This window comes from Theobroma umbraticum, unplaced genomic scaffold (assembly GCF_002168275.2).
Source record: "Theobroma umbraticum cultivar Fairchild unplaced genomic scaffold, ASM216827v3 scaffold_67.0, whole genome shotgun sequence".
Lineage (NCBI taxonomy): Eukaryota > Viridiplantae > Streptophyta > Magnoliopsida > Malvales > Malvaceae > Theobroma > Theobroma umbraticum.
The window spans coordinates 7,040,141-7,054,647 of record NW_018397262.1 but is presented as its reverse complement, the minus strand read 5'-3'; the positions used below and the strand labels follow the sequence as shown (position 1 = coordinate 7,054,647).

General features: G+C 34.6%; 1 protein-coding gene and 2 pseudogenes across 2 annotated transcripts; all 3 read right to left on the bottom strand.

Moving 5' to 3' along the window:
* Positions 1-945: 945 nt before the first annotated feature.
* Positions 946-3,054, bottom strand: LOC149527034 (polyubiquitin-like; annotated as a pseudogene). The gene is made up of 2 exons (XR_016351396.1): positions 2,894-3,054; positions 946-2,252 (listed from the first exon to the last, which is right to left on the bottom strand). The product of XR_016351396.1 is annotated as a polyubiquitin-like (transcript).
* A 4,783-nt stretch (positions 3,055-7,837) lies between these two features.
* On the bottom strand, positions 7,838-9,137 carry LOC149527033 (polyubiquitin-like; annotated as a pseudogene).
* A 2,810-nt stretch (positions 9,138-11,947) lies between these two features.
* LOC110419264 (polyubiquitin-like) lies at positions 11,948-12,408 on the bottom strand. The gene is given in 2 exon segments (XM_089784013.1): positions 11,948-12,303; positions 12,306-12,408. Coding segments are annotated over 2 exon segments (459 nt in total).
* Positions 12,409-14,507: the final 2,099 nt, after the last annotated feature.

Sequence of the window (14,507 nt, the reverse complement as noted above, 5' to 3'; positions counted from 1 at the left end):
GAGAGTAGCATTACTCGAACATTAAATCCTGATTACATACGCAAATCTTGTTTCTTTTGCCACCCTTTAACTTTAATCTATGTTACAAGCTCAATCTTTCACAGGGTTTCATTGCTACACTGAAGTGTCACAAGTGTTTCAAATCTCTGTTTGCCCTGCACCTGTATGATGTGAGATCATGATTACAGTTTATCTAAGCTCAGTAAGACCAAGAAACGAAATTCGAAAATTAATACTAATATCTAGAATTCTATGTATTATTGTTGATTGATACTCGGTTTGAAAACCAAAAAAAAAATGCACAGAACAAGACATCTCAAAGTCTTAAAAAGGAATCTAAACCAATTCATAACCAAATAAAACATAAGTTTATGGGAAGATTTGTATGGCGTAATACGTTTAAGCATCGAGCCAACTTCAAACTAGCCATTTACCAGACCATCGAACTTGTCAGAACCAGCGTCTCAACATCTTATCTCCCACGTTTCTTACATGGACATCCCAGAATTAACATAACAAATCTCATTGAATTAACCTCTAATACGAGAAACAAAGGACAGGACACCGAATTAAAATCTCGGAGCTTTGGTTTTGAACTACCAATTGTTAATTCATTTGGGACCATAAGTGGGCAGTGCCCTCATCAGACCTCACCCAACCTTAAATTAGCTGCTGCTACAGATAATTCTATTCTTTCAAAAAGCATCCATTTATGTTTTGCTCGACAGACATGACACATGTATATCATAGATTCTCCATCCTACATTCCTAAAAACAGATTACCCATAACACATTTATATTATATATTTTTCATTTCACTTTGCCTCTAGCAACATAGACTACCCATGATTACCACAGTTTAAATTTGTACCACCACAGACAACGCACATGCTAGCAGAACACATACGGCAGCAGGCAAAATAATTCTTAAAGAGTAGAACATAATTTTAGAACGAGATAGAACTTTATTTAATATTAGCTGAGACGTTTCCAACCATTTCAGCACCACATAGCATCACAACCATTAACCAAGAACAGTATTTTAAAAGGAGTTTTGAAACTATTCGAGCCTTTTGCCACAGATTGGCAAAATTAGGACACAAGTACAACTTAGAAACCACCGACGGAGCGAAGGACAAGATGCAGGGTGGACTCCTTCTGGATATTGTAGTCAGCCAGAGTGCGACCATCCTCCAACTGCTTGCCAGCAAAGATCAACCTCTGCTGGTCTGGAGGAATCCCTCCTTGTCCTGAATCTTTGCTTTCACATTGTCAATCGTGTCTGAGCTCTCAACCTCCAGGGTGATGGTTTTCCCATCAAGGTCTTGACAAATATCTGCATCCCTCCTCTAAGGCGCAAAACCAAATGCAGGGTTGACTCCTTTTGGATGTTATAGTCTGCAAGTGTCCTCCATCTTCAAGCTGCTTCCCAGCAAAAATCAACCTTTGTTGGTCAGGTGGGATACCTCCTTATCTTGGATCTTGGCTTTGACGTTGTCAATTGGTGTCAGAGCTCTCCACCTCCAAAGTAATGGTTTTACCAGTCAAGGTCTTCACAAAATCTGCATTCCTCCACGCAGACGCAGCACCAAGTGGAGGGTTGACTCTTTTTGGATATTGTAATCTGCAAGTGTCCTCCCATCCTCCAACTGTTTGCCAGCAAATATCAGCCTCTGTTGATCTGGAGGGATACCTTCCTTGTCCTGGATCTTAGCTTTTACATTGTCAATGGTATCAGAACTCTCAACTTCCAAGGTAATAGTCTTTCCAGTGAGGGTCTTGACAAAAATTTGCATGCCACCACGGAGCCGCAAAACCAAATGGAGGGTTGACTCCTTCTGAATGTTATAGTCTGCAAGGGTTCTGCCATCTTCAAGCTGTTTTCCGGCAAAAATTAACCTCTGCTGGTCTGGTGGGATACCCTCCTTGTCCTGAATCTTCGCCTTCACATTATCGATGGTATCTGAACTCTCCACCTCTAAAGTGATGGTTTTCCCAGTGAGAGTTTTCACAAATATCTGCATGCCACCCCTAAGACGAAGGACAAGGTGGAGGGTGGACTCCTTCTGGATATTGTAATCAGCAAGGGTGCGGCCATCCTCTAGCTGTTTACCAGCAAAGATAAGCCTCTGTTGGTCTGGCGGGATCCCCTCCTTGTCTTGGATCTTGGCTTTGACATTATCAATAGTGTCAGAGCTTTCCACCTCAAGGGTGATGGTCTTGCCAGTAAGGGTTTTCACAAAGATCTGCATCTGTTGTCAATAAGAAACTCCGAATTAGTTTATAACATCCAAAATCCATATGCAGGAGCAAAAAAAGAACAACTTTTTCCCAAAAAGTAACCAATAACTAAGCGGTAAACAAGAATTACTACAAGATTTAATTTGGCATCGATTAAACACCACACATAACAAGATTACAACATTTTGCCATCCGTATTTATCAACAATAACACAAACATCATAATACATAAGTCATCATCCAAGCAGAATCGAAATCAATATTAACCAATCAAATAACATCAACAACAACCTTCGATTTAGGCCAATCACCTCACTTTTTAATACACCAATAAATCAAACCTAAAAACGACCTACAAATTGAAAATTTTCAATGAAATCCTAAAATCAAGATCAGCAATAAATCACGAAACCCTAATATCAACAAGATAAAATTAAAACGAAATAACTTTTCAATCAGTTAAAACGCCCACCACTCAACAGAAACTACGATCTTGAATTAGAAACAGATAAGATTTTCATTAGCAGATATCAAAATTTCATCAAGATCGACCGAATTGAACAAATCAATACAAACTAAAACCCTAAAATACATGGAACAAAAAACAAATCAAATCTACAAAACAAGAATCGCAGAAGGAGGAAGAAATTACCTTCTGAGAAAGAGACTTGAAAATCGAAAGCTTTTCGATCGATGAGACTTTAAGAGAAATGAACTTGATGGGTGAAATTTGGGGAAAATGGTGATTTATTTATAGAGGGAGAGAGATTGAGATTGCGGACTTACCGGAGAAAAGTAGGAAAATGCAGGAGCGAATAAGAAGGCACCACGTATTAATATAGAGTTTGTGAGTGACCTGGATTACACGCTAAGATTTAATTGTTCTGGACGTGTTCAAAACGACACGCTGCCGTTTTGTGACTTTTCCACCTTTGGAATAATTGTGGTAATAAAATATTATTATTTAATACCTCAGCAACTCTAGGCGTGCCTTTGTTTTAATACAAATTAATTATGATAATAATTGGAAAAGAAATTAATAGAATTTTGTATAGAATAAAGTTTTATTGTTTATATGGGCCAATAATGTTTGATTCTCTCATAAATGTCATTTTTTTAAACTTAATAGTTTAATCTATGTTTTTCGAGTCTTACCCATTAAAAATATTACTTTTTCGGTCTCTAAATATGTATTTTTCTTTGACTTTGATAAGAATTAAGAAAAAAATGTTCGATTTTCATATATTTTGTATAAAAAAATTTTAGAATTATTTTTACACTATAGATGTTCAATATTTCTTAAAATAAAAATATTATGTGTCTAATAATAAAAAAATATACCTACAAAAATGAAATAAAAGGAATAATATCATCAAATAAGACAAATCAACGAACATTAAAAAAATTACTTGTCATTATCTTTTCAATATTCATCAATTTATTATTCATTTATATAATTTAGAGTTTTCAGCTATTCAAACAACTTTATTTAATAGGTTAATTTATTTTTTCCGAGTCTTACTAATCAAAAATTTTGCTTCTTCCATTCTTAGATGTGTATTTTTTTTATGATTTTTATAAAAATTAAGTAAAAAGGTTCCGTTTTCATATATTTTATATAAAACTTTAGAATTTTTTTAAATATAAATGTTTAATAATTTTTAAAATAAAAAAAATATACAAGTATAAAAATTGAGATAAGAAGAATAATATAATCAAGCAATGACAAGTCGATGGACCTTTAAAAGCAACTTATCATTCTCTTTTCGATGTTCACCAACTCGTTATTTAGTTATGCAATTTAGGGTTTTAAACTACTCAAACTACCTTACCTACTCAAATTAACATTTTGTTATATGTCAACTTGGTTTATGTTGATTATGTTGTTAAGGAGGGGAAGAATAAGTTACTAGCTCAACAACTCTTAAAGATGAATGGTTTATTGGGAGGGATCAAAGTGAAGAAAGGGCTAGGGGACATGTTGTAGTGACAGAACCTCAGAATAAATTTATTAGAACGATGCCCCCAATGCAACATCAACTGGTTTCTACAATGATGATAATAAACAAGTGGACTGCTTTTTTAAATCCTAAACACATTGACTGCTTTGCATAACAGTAGCAGCAACAGGCAGAATGAATGGATTTTCTTGGTTTCATCACAACCATGAACATGAAAGAAAGGGAAAGAACATGGCCAGGGGGGGGACAATAGGAGAGGTTGGAGCACTCAAGAAGAATACTAAATTTGGAACTTTACAACCCAACTTGATCAAGCCATTAAAGAATAGGAACTAAGGAAAACTCAGGGTAAGGGAGGATTGGGCACAGATACACACAACTTTCATTTCAGCTTATGGAATCCATACCTTTATATTATCGAAATTGAAGCATGCAGTTAAGTTCTCTACACAAGAAATGCTATTTTTTTTCCCACCAATGAAGTGCTCTCATGTAAGTTAATACACACTCTTTTGTAACCACAACAAGAATTCTCTAGCATTTGATTATAAGCATTTATTATGAATGTTTACTTATTTGTTTTTAGTTATGAAAGTTGTTTAAGATATTTTTCTTATAATTGGTTGTTTAAGTTTTAATTTTAATGGTTGTTTGTTTGCATAAAATTGATTATTAGTGAAATGTATGGATAAAAATGATAAAATATAATCATTATCTTATATAAATATAGATTTAAGTTCTGGATAATTAGATATTTATGAAAAGGTTAATAATTTTTTTTTGTACAATTGGATATTTAAATGAGTATTATTAGTTAACGAAGAATGAGTGGAATATATAATTCAAGTACTTCAAGTGAAAAATTTCAAAAATAATCAAGCAATTATAGGATTTAGTACCCTATTTATTAATAAGATATCTCAAAATTAACTGTACCTGTTAATAACTCTAATATGCATCCTAAATTGGGTTGAAGCAATCCTCAAGCTTTCTTCACTAGCAGGAACCAAAGCAAAAATCCTAAGCCTAAGGCCCAATTTAGCCCATGAGGCATGAGCCCTGTCAATTTCTTCCATAGCAGTAAAGATTTTTGTATGCAAAAGTCACTTAAAATTCCATAAAACCATTTTTTGTTTGAAGTCTGAGTTTCATAATCATGGTGACAAGTGAAAACCCATGAACTTCTATCACTTTCTCTCTTTCGATCTCTCTCTAATCAATTCATATGCAAAAGTATGAGTTCTATGAATATAATCCTTAGGTTTCTTTACTTCTGCTGTAGATTTCAGACAAGAAATGAGAAGCAAGGCAAACTAATCTTGTCGATATCCCTGACATCATGGAACTGTTCCCATATGTTGATGTGGCAACTGAAATTGCCTCTGGTTTCTCTTCTGTGTCTCGTTTTACTTCTGCATGGCCCTTTTTTTCTTTTTGTCTTTTTCTCTCAAGAATATGAACATCAGTATCATTCAAACATTGGCTTTGGCTTGATCAATTATTTTATCCCATTAATCCCAAGGTACCAGTCAAGGTAAACATCACCAGTGTTGCTGGTATTTTTATATATGTATACAATCCAGCTAGCAAAGAGTGGATTGCTATGGAAACTTCATGGTTGGAGACAAATTTCAGCCTATTTTCTGAAGTTCCAGCCTTTGCAAAATGATTCAAGCACATAATCCTTCACAATGTGTTACTCATCAGATACACAGTTGGATAGCATCCATGGAGCTTTGCAAATTCAACTCAAAATTCTATCCTAGTAAGATTATTTGTGTTCCTGGAAGGTTTCCTTGGCTGACTTTTTAACTTTGATCTGCAGCCAAAGTTACACCTCAGGTTCTTAAATTACCTGGCCTCGCCACAACTGCAGCCACCACAGGCGGTGCTGATTGTAGCGTAGGCATCTGCTTTTGGGTGTTGATTCTCACACATTAGTGGTAACTAATCTTTTACTAGTTTTTATCCTACATATTTCTTCTGTTTTTCTTCTAATAAACTAATAAAATCAATTAAAATGAGAGAAAAGAGTAGTACTGTTTGAGTCCCCTTCATCGGACACACGGACTGGGGAGACATCTGAGCAGTGAGTTGGAAAGCTTTGATTAAGTGTCGAAGCTTAATCACAGACAGTTGCATCCATGCATAGCCAGCTTTGACTGACAAAAAAACAGCTGCCATGCCAAGTGTCAAAAAGGTAACACTAAACATAAAGGGCCTTACCCAAAGTCTGGATTATGCAGCAAAAGAGAATAAAAAATGGCTTAAGATAAATGAGCTGGGCTGAATTTCTTAAATGGGCTTTTTGAATTTCATGAAAGTGTTTTGCTAAGATTATGTGCATTCTCACAAACGTTTAGGCTTAATTAAAACTAACTTTGTTTCCGAGCATGCCATCCAGACAAAATGCAGGATCCCAAGTGATAAGGCAGATAGCGAGCCAGCAGAATGGGAAGTTGCCTTCCAAGTGTGGGGTAAAACCCTGGCGAGAAAAGGCTTTCTGGTTCTGGTGGAAAGTGATAAACAATGGGCAGCTTGGTTGAATTGCTTTGGCCATTTTGCTAGACTTTATCAGAATCTCTGTACCTCGGTTTCAAGGAATATTTGTTTTTTAAGGTGCAAAAAGAGAGAAGCATTACTCGAACATTAAATCCTGATTACATACGCAAATCTTGTTTCTTTTGCCACACTTAACTTTAATCCATGTTACAAGCTCAATTTTTCAAAGGGTCTAATTGCTACACTCAAGTGTCACAAGTGTTTCAAATCTCTGTTTGCCGTGTTCGTGCATGATGTGAGATCATGATTACAGTTTATCTAAGCTCAGTAAGACTAAGAAACGAAATTGGAAAATCAATACTAATATCTAGAATTCTATGGATTAGTTTGAGTGATACTTGGTTTGAAAACGAAGAAAGAAAAAACCGAACATGTTCTGAAGTATCTGCAGAGCCATCAAGAAATTGGATTCCACGAGAGCATCTACCAAAGCAATATGCAATCATCGGGGCCATAGACGACCGAACAGAGACATCTCAAAAGTCTTAAAACGGAATCTAAACCAATTCATAACCAAACAAAACATAATTTTATGGGAAGATTTGCATGGCGTATTACGTGCAAGCATCGAGCCAACATCAAACTAACCGTTTACCACACCATCACACTGTCAGAACCAGCGTCTCAACATCTCTTCTCCCACACGTTTCTTACATGCACATCCCCGAATCAACATGGCAAATCTCATTGAATTAACCTCTACAATGAGAAACAGAGCATAGGATACTGAATTAAGATCTCGGAGCTTTGGATTTGAACCACCAATTGTTAATTCAATTGGGACTAGCAGAGGGCAGTGCCCTCAAGAGACCTCACCCAACCTTAAATTAGCTGCTGCTACAGATAATTTTATTCTTTCAAAAATCATCCATCTAATTTTTGTTATATTATAGATTCTCCATCCTACATTCCTAAACTCAGATTACTCATGACACATATATCCTATACATTTTCATCTCGCTTTACCTCTAGCAACATATACTACCCCATGATTACCACAAAGTTTAAACTTGTACCAACTACCACCACAAACATATGACAGCAGGCGATATAATTCTTAAAGTAGAACATAATTTTAGAATGAGATAGAACTTTATTTAATATTAGCTGAGATGTTTCCAGCCATTTCAGCACCACAAAGCATCACAACCATAAACCAAGAACAGTATCTTAAGGGAGTTTTCAAACTACTCAAGCCTTTTGCCACAGATTGGCAAAATTAGGACACAAGTACAACTTAGAAACCACCACGGAGGCGAAGGACCAGATGCAGGGTGGACTCCTTCTGGATATTGTAGTCAGCCAGAGTGCGACCATCCTCCAATGCTTGCCAGCAAAGATCAACCTCTGCTGGTCTGGAGGAATCCCCTCCTTGTCCTGAATCTTTGCTTTCACATTGTCAATCGTGTCTGAGCTTCAACCTCCAGGGTGATGGTTTTCCCAGTCAAGGTCTTGAAAAATATCTGCATCCCTCCTCTAAGGCGCAAAACCAAATGCAGGGTTGATCTTTTGGATGTTATAGTCTGCAAGTGTCCTCCCATCTTCGAGCTGCTTTCCAGCGAAAATCAACCTCTGTTGGTCAGGTGGGATACCCTCCTTATCTTGGATCTTGGCTTTGACGTTGTCAATTGTGTCAGAGCTCTCCACCTCCAAAGTGATGGTTTTACCAGTCAAGGTTTTCACAAAAATCTGCATTCCTCCACGCAGACGCCAGCCAAATGGAGGGTTGACTCTTTTTGGATATTGTAATCTGCAAGTGTCCTCCCATCCTCCAACTGTTTGCCGGCAAATATCAGCCTCTGTTGATCTGGAGGGATACCTTCCTTGTCCTGGATCTTAGCTTTTACATTGTCAATGGTATCAGAACTCTCAACTTCCAAGGTAATAGTCTTTCAGTGAGGGGCTTGACACAAAATTTGCATGCCACCACGGAGTCGCAAAACCAAATGGAGGGTTGACTCCTTCTGGATGTTATAGTCTGCAAGGGTTCTGCCATCTTCAAGCTGTTTTCCAGCAAAAATTAACCTCTGCTGGTCTGGTGGGATACCCTCCTTGTCCTGAATCTTTGCCTTCACATTGTCGATGGTATCCGAACTCTCCACCTCCAAAGTGGATGGTTTTCCCGGTGAGAGTTTTCACAAATATCTGCATGCCACCTAAGACGAAGGACAAGGTGGGAGGGTGGACTCCTTCTGATATTGTAATCAGCAAGGGTGCGGCCATCCTCTAGCTGTTACCAGCAAAGATAAGCCTCTGTTGGTCTGGCGGGATCCCTCTTGTCTGGATCTTGGCTTTGACATTATCACATAGTGTCAGAGCTTTCCACCTCGAGGGTGATGGTCTTGCCAGTAAGGTTTTCACAAAGATCTGCATCTGTTGTCAATAAGAAACTCCGAATTAGTTTATAACATCCAAAATCCATATGCAGGAGCAAACAATGAATAACTTTTTCCCAAAAAGTAACCAATAACTAAGCGGTAAACAAGAATTACCACAAGATTTAATTTGGCATCGATTAAACACCACACATAACAAGATTACAACATTTTGCCATCCGTATTTATCAACAATAACACAAACATCATAATACATAAGTCATCATCCAAGCAGAATCGAAATCAATATTAACCAATCAAATAACATCAACAACAACCTTCGATTTAGGCCAATCACCTCACTTTTTAATACACCAAAAAAATCAAACCCAAAATCAACTTTAAAAAAATGAAAGATATCAAATTGCATTTTCAATGAAATCATAAAATCAAGATCAGCAATAAATCATGAAACCCTAAAATCAACAAGATAAAATTAGACAGAAATAACTTTTCAATCAGTTAACCGGGCAGCACTCAACAGAATCTATAATCTTGAATTCCAAACAGATGAGATTTTAGTAAACAGATATCAAAATTTCATTAAGATCGACCGAATTGAACGAATCAATATAAACCAAAACCCTAAAATACATGCAACCAAAACAAATCTTAAACAAACAAACAAGAAACAAAGCAAGAATCGCAGAAGGAGGAAGAAATTACCTTCTGAGAAAGAGATTTGAAAATCGAGATCTAGAGCTTTCCGTTCGATGAGAGTTTGAGAGAAATGAACTTTGATTTGTAATTGTAAGGGAAAATGGTGATCTATTTATAGGGAAGGAGAGATTGCGATTGCCGACTTAACGAAGAAAAGTAGGAAAATGCAGGAGCGAATAAGAAGGCGCCACGTATTAAACAAAGGTCGTGAGTGACCTGGATTGCACGCTAAGATTTACTTGTTCTTGACGCGTTCAAAACGGGACGCAGCTGTTTTGTAGCTTTTCCCCTTTCAGAATAATTGTGGTAATAAAATATTATTATTTAATACCTCATGCCTTTGTTGTAATACCAATTTATTATGATAATAATTGGAAAAGAAATTAAATAAAGTTTGATTGGTTACATGGGCCAATAATGTTTGATTCTCTCGTGGATGTGATTTTTTAAAGTTAATAGTTTAATTTATTTTTTTCAGTCTTGTCCATAAAAAATATTACGTTTTCGATTTCTATATGTGCATATTTCTTTTACTTTTATAAGAACTAAGAAATTTTTTTTCAATTTTCATATATTTTATATAAAAAATTTTAGATTTTTTTTACAATATAGATGTTCAATATTTCTTAAAATAAAAATATTATGTGTCTAATAATTAAAAAAATATCCATAAAAAATAAGATAAAAAAATAATATAATCAAGTAAGGACAAATTGATGAACATTAAAAAAAAATCACTTGTCATTATCCTTTTAATATTGGTTAATTTGTTATTTATTTATATAATTTAGAGTTTTAAGCTTTTCAAACAACTTTATCTAATAGTTTAACCTATTTTTTCCGAGTCTTACTAATAAAAAATTTTGCTCCTTCCCTTCTTAAATGTGTAATTTTTTATGATTTTTATAAAAATTAAGTAAAAAGTTTCGGTTTTCATATATTTTATATAAAACTGTAGAATTTTTTAAATATAAATGTTTAATAATTTTTAAAAAAAATATACAAGTATAAAAATTGAGATAAGAAGAATAATATAATCAAGTAATGACAAGTCCATGGACCTTTAAAAGCAACTTATCAATCTCTTTTCGATGTTCACCAGCTTGTTATTTAGTTATGCAATTTAGGGTTTTAAACTATTCAAACAAACTTACCTACTCAAATTAACATTTTGTTATATGTCAACTTGGTTTCTGTTGATTATGTTATTGAGGAGAGGAAGAATAAGTTATTAGCTCAACAACTCTCAATGATGAATAGTTTATTGGAAGGGATCAAAGTGAAAAAGGGTTTAGGGGACATGTTGTAGTGATAGAAGCTCATAATAAATTTATTAGAACGATGCCCCCAATGCAACATCAACTTGTTTGTACAATGATGATAATAAACAAGTGGACTGCTTTTTTAAGTCCTAAGCACATTGGCTGCTTTGCATAACAGTAGCAGCAAGAAGCAGAATGAATGGATTTTCTTGGTTTCATCACAACAATGACCATGAAAGACAGGGAAAGAACCTGGCAAGGGTGGGGAGGATGGGTTGGAGCACTCAAGAAGAATAGTAAGTTTGGAACTTTACAACCCAACTTGATGAAGCCAAGCCATTAAAGAATAGGAACTAAGGAAAACTCAGGGTAAAGGAGGATTGGGCACAGATACACACAACCTTTATTTCAGCTTATGGAATCCATACCGTTATATTATCGAAATTGAAGCATGCAGTCAAGTTCTCTACACAAGAAATGCTTATTTTTTTTTCCACCAACGAAGTGCTCTCATTGTAAGTTAATACACACTCTTCTGTAACCACAACAAGAATCCAATAGTACTTGATGATAAACTTTCTGAATAGACAATCTAGTAGCCACAACGAGAATCATGAACCAGTAGAAATAATCAAGATATTATGCCCCAAGTTCAAACAAACATAAGAATCTAAAAAAGTTTGTATGAAAGTTTAACTTATCAACAACCATGTATGGTAACCTTAAACATTAAGTAAAACTAAAAATGTTTTAAGAAATTATTTATCAGCGGCTACACAGCAGCAAGCTCACACAAACAAACCAGACACATAACCCCCAATCATTCACAGTCAAACATAATTGGGCGTACCGTAGGACCAATAAATCACACTTGAAATACCATCACTTAAAACCCACCACGGAGGCGAAGGACAAGGTGCCAAGTTGATTCCTTCTGAATGTTGTAGTCTGCCAGGGTCCTCCCATCTTCAAGTTGCTTCCCTGCAAAGATCAGCCTCTGCTGGTCTTGGGGGATCCCTTCCTTATCCTGGATCTTGGCCTTAACATTATCAATGGTGTCTGAACTTTCAACTTCCAGGGTGATGGTCTTTCCTGTCAAGGTCTTCATAAAAATTTGCATCCCACCACGAAGGCGCAACACCAAGTGGAGGGTTGACTCCTTTTGAATGTTGTAATCTGCAAGGGTCTTCCCATCCTTAAGCTGCTTACCAGCAAAAATAAGCCTCTGCTGGTCTGGAGGATACCTTCATTGTCTTGAATTTTGGCCTTGACATTGTCAACTGTGTTGGAGCTTTCAACTTGCAAAGTAATGGTCTTACCAGTCAGCGTCTTCACAAAAATCTGCATACCACCACAAAGACGGAGCACCAAATGCAAGGTGGACTCCTTCTGGATGTTATAATCGGCAAGAGTCCTGCCATCTTCAAGTTGCTTGACAGCAAGGATCAACCGTTGTTGGTATGAGGGAATGATGCAAGAACATCTAAGATTGTATTTTATTTAATTTAATTTTTGTTAATTGTAATTGATTTAGGAGTTTATTTTTTTATTCTATTTAGATTAACATCTTTTTTTTTATTGGAATTTTAATACTTTTAAGAATTAATATTTGATTAAGATAGTCATGTTCTATTTAAAAATAAAATACTTATTTTATTTAAATCTCTTATTAACTATTCTACTTAGATTAAACAACTAGAAGTAAAGTTTTATTAAAATGTAGACCTATAATACTATAAATAAGACCTTTAAACTTAGTTATTATTCATATTTAAATTAAGAGTTAATAAATAATATTTTCTTAAATAAGAGTGTTTATTTTTTTATACTCTTTTTAAAGAATAAGAGGTTTTAATATTTTAGCATAACCAACTAAAGTAAGATTTTGACTATTTTTCACCTTAATGAAATTTTCAATCTTACTAAAATTGATAATTCACCTTTCAAAATTGATATCGTTCACAACACTCAGGTATCTTTACAATGCCCCGATGTAAGGAAATACCTAACTTGACATGGATCTTAGTCTTAACATTATCAATGGTGCCAAAACTCTCTACCTCCAATGTCAGGGATGACGTCAAAAAAAATTACATCAAATTAATTCCATTTCATGCCTATTTTTTTTTAATTGCTACCTATCCTTGGAGGATAGGATAGACCCATGCCTACTTCCTTATCATTTATTTACTATTCAAATTATTTGAATTAGATTTTAATTTCAATTAATCATAGATTTTTAATGTTGAGATGTACCGGAAACAGAATTGCTATTTTTGGGAACATACCTATTATTTCATTAAATTCTACATTTGTGTAGAAACATCTAGACATTAGTTGTGATGGAACCAAACTAAGATGGTAGGTAAGCTTTAATGGTGGCTTTAAGACTTTTGAATTTTATTTTATTTAATTTCATGAATAAAATTTAATTCGATTTTCGTGAATGTTCTTAAGTTCAAATATTAATAATATCTTATTAACATTATTCAGAATATAAATTCCTTCCTAAGGTGAGCAGTAAAATTGTATATGGGCACTAAAGAGAGTAATGGGTACTCTTTAAATGAGCACTTGTAGATATCTATCTTGATTACATAAAGTATTGATATTTTATATTCGAATTTGGGATGAGTAGGAGTAGCAAGTTTTAGTACTCATTTTTAATTCAAGTAAGGTATGAATATCATCTCTTGTGTATTGATATTCGGATTCAATTATAGGTATTTATTATGAATATTTATTTATTTGTTTTTAGTTATGAAAGTTGTTTAAGATATTTTTATAATAATTCATTGTTTAAGTTTTAATTTTAATGATTTTTTGTTTGTATAAAATTAATTATTAGTGAATTATATGGATAAAATTGGTAAAATATAATCATTATCTTATATAAATATCAATTTGAGTTCGGGTAATTAGGTATTTATGAAAAAGTTAATAATTTTTTTTTGCACAATTGGATATTTAAATGAGTACTATTAGTTAACGAAGAATGAGTGGAATATTATAATTCAAGTACTTCGAGTAGAAAATTTCAAAAATAATCAAGTAATTATAGGATTTAGTACCTTATTTATTAATAGGGTAAGATATCTCGAAATTAGCTGTACCTGTTGATAACCCTACTCTGCATCCTCACTTGGGTTGAAACAATCCTCGAGCTTTCTTCACTAGTGGGAACCAAAGCAAAAATCCTAAGCCGAAGGCCCAATGAAGCCCATGAGGCATGAGCGCTGTCAATTTCTTTCACAGCAGCGAAGGTTTTTGTATGCAAGTCACTTAAAATTCCATAAAACCATTTTTTGTTTGAAGTATGAGTGTCGTAATCATGGTGAAACCCATGAACTTTTATCATTTTCTCTCTTTCGATCTCTCTCTAATCAATTCATACGCAAAAGTATGAGTTCTATGAATATAATCCTCAGGTTTCTTTACTTCTGCTA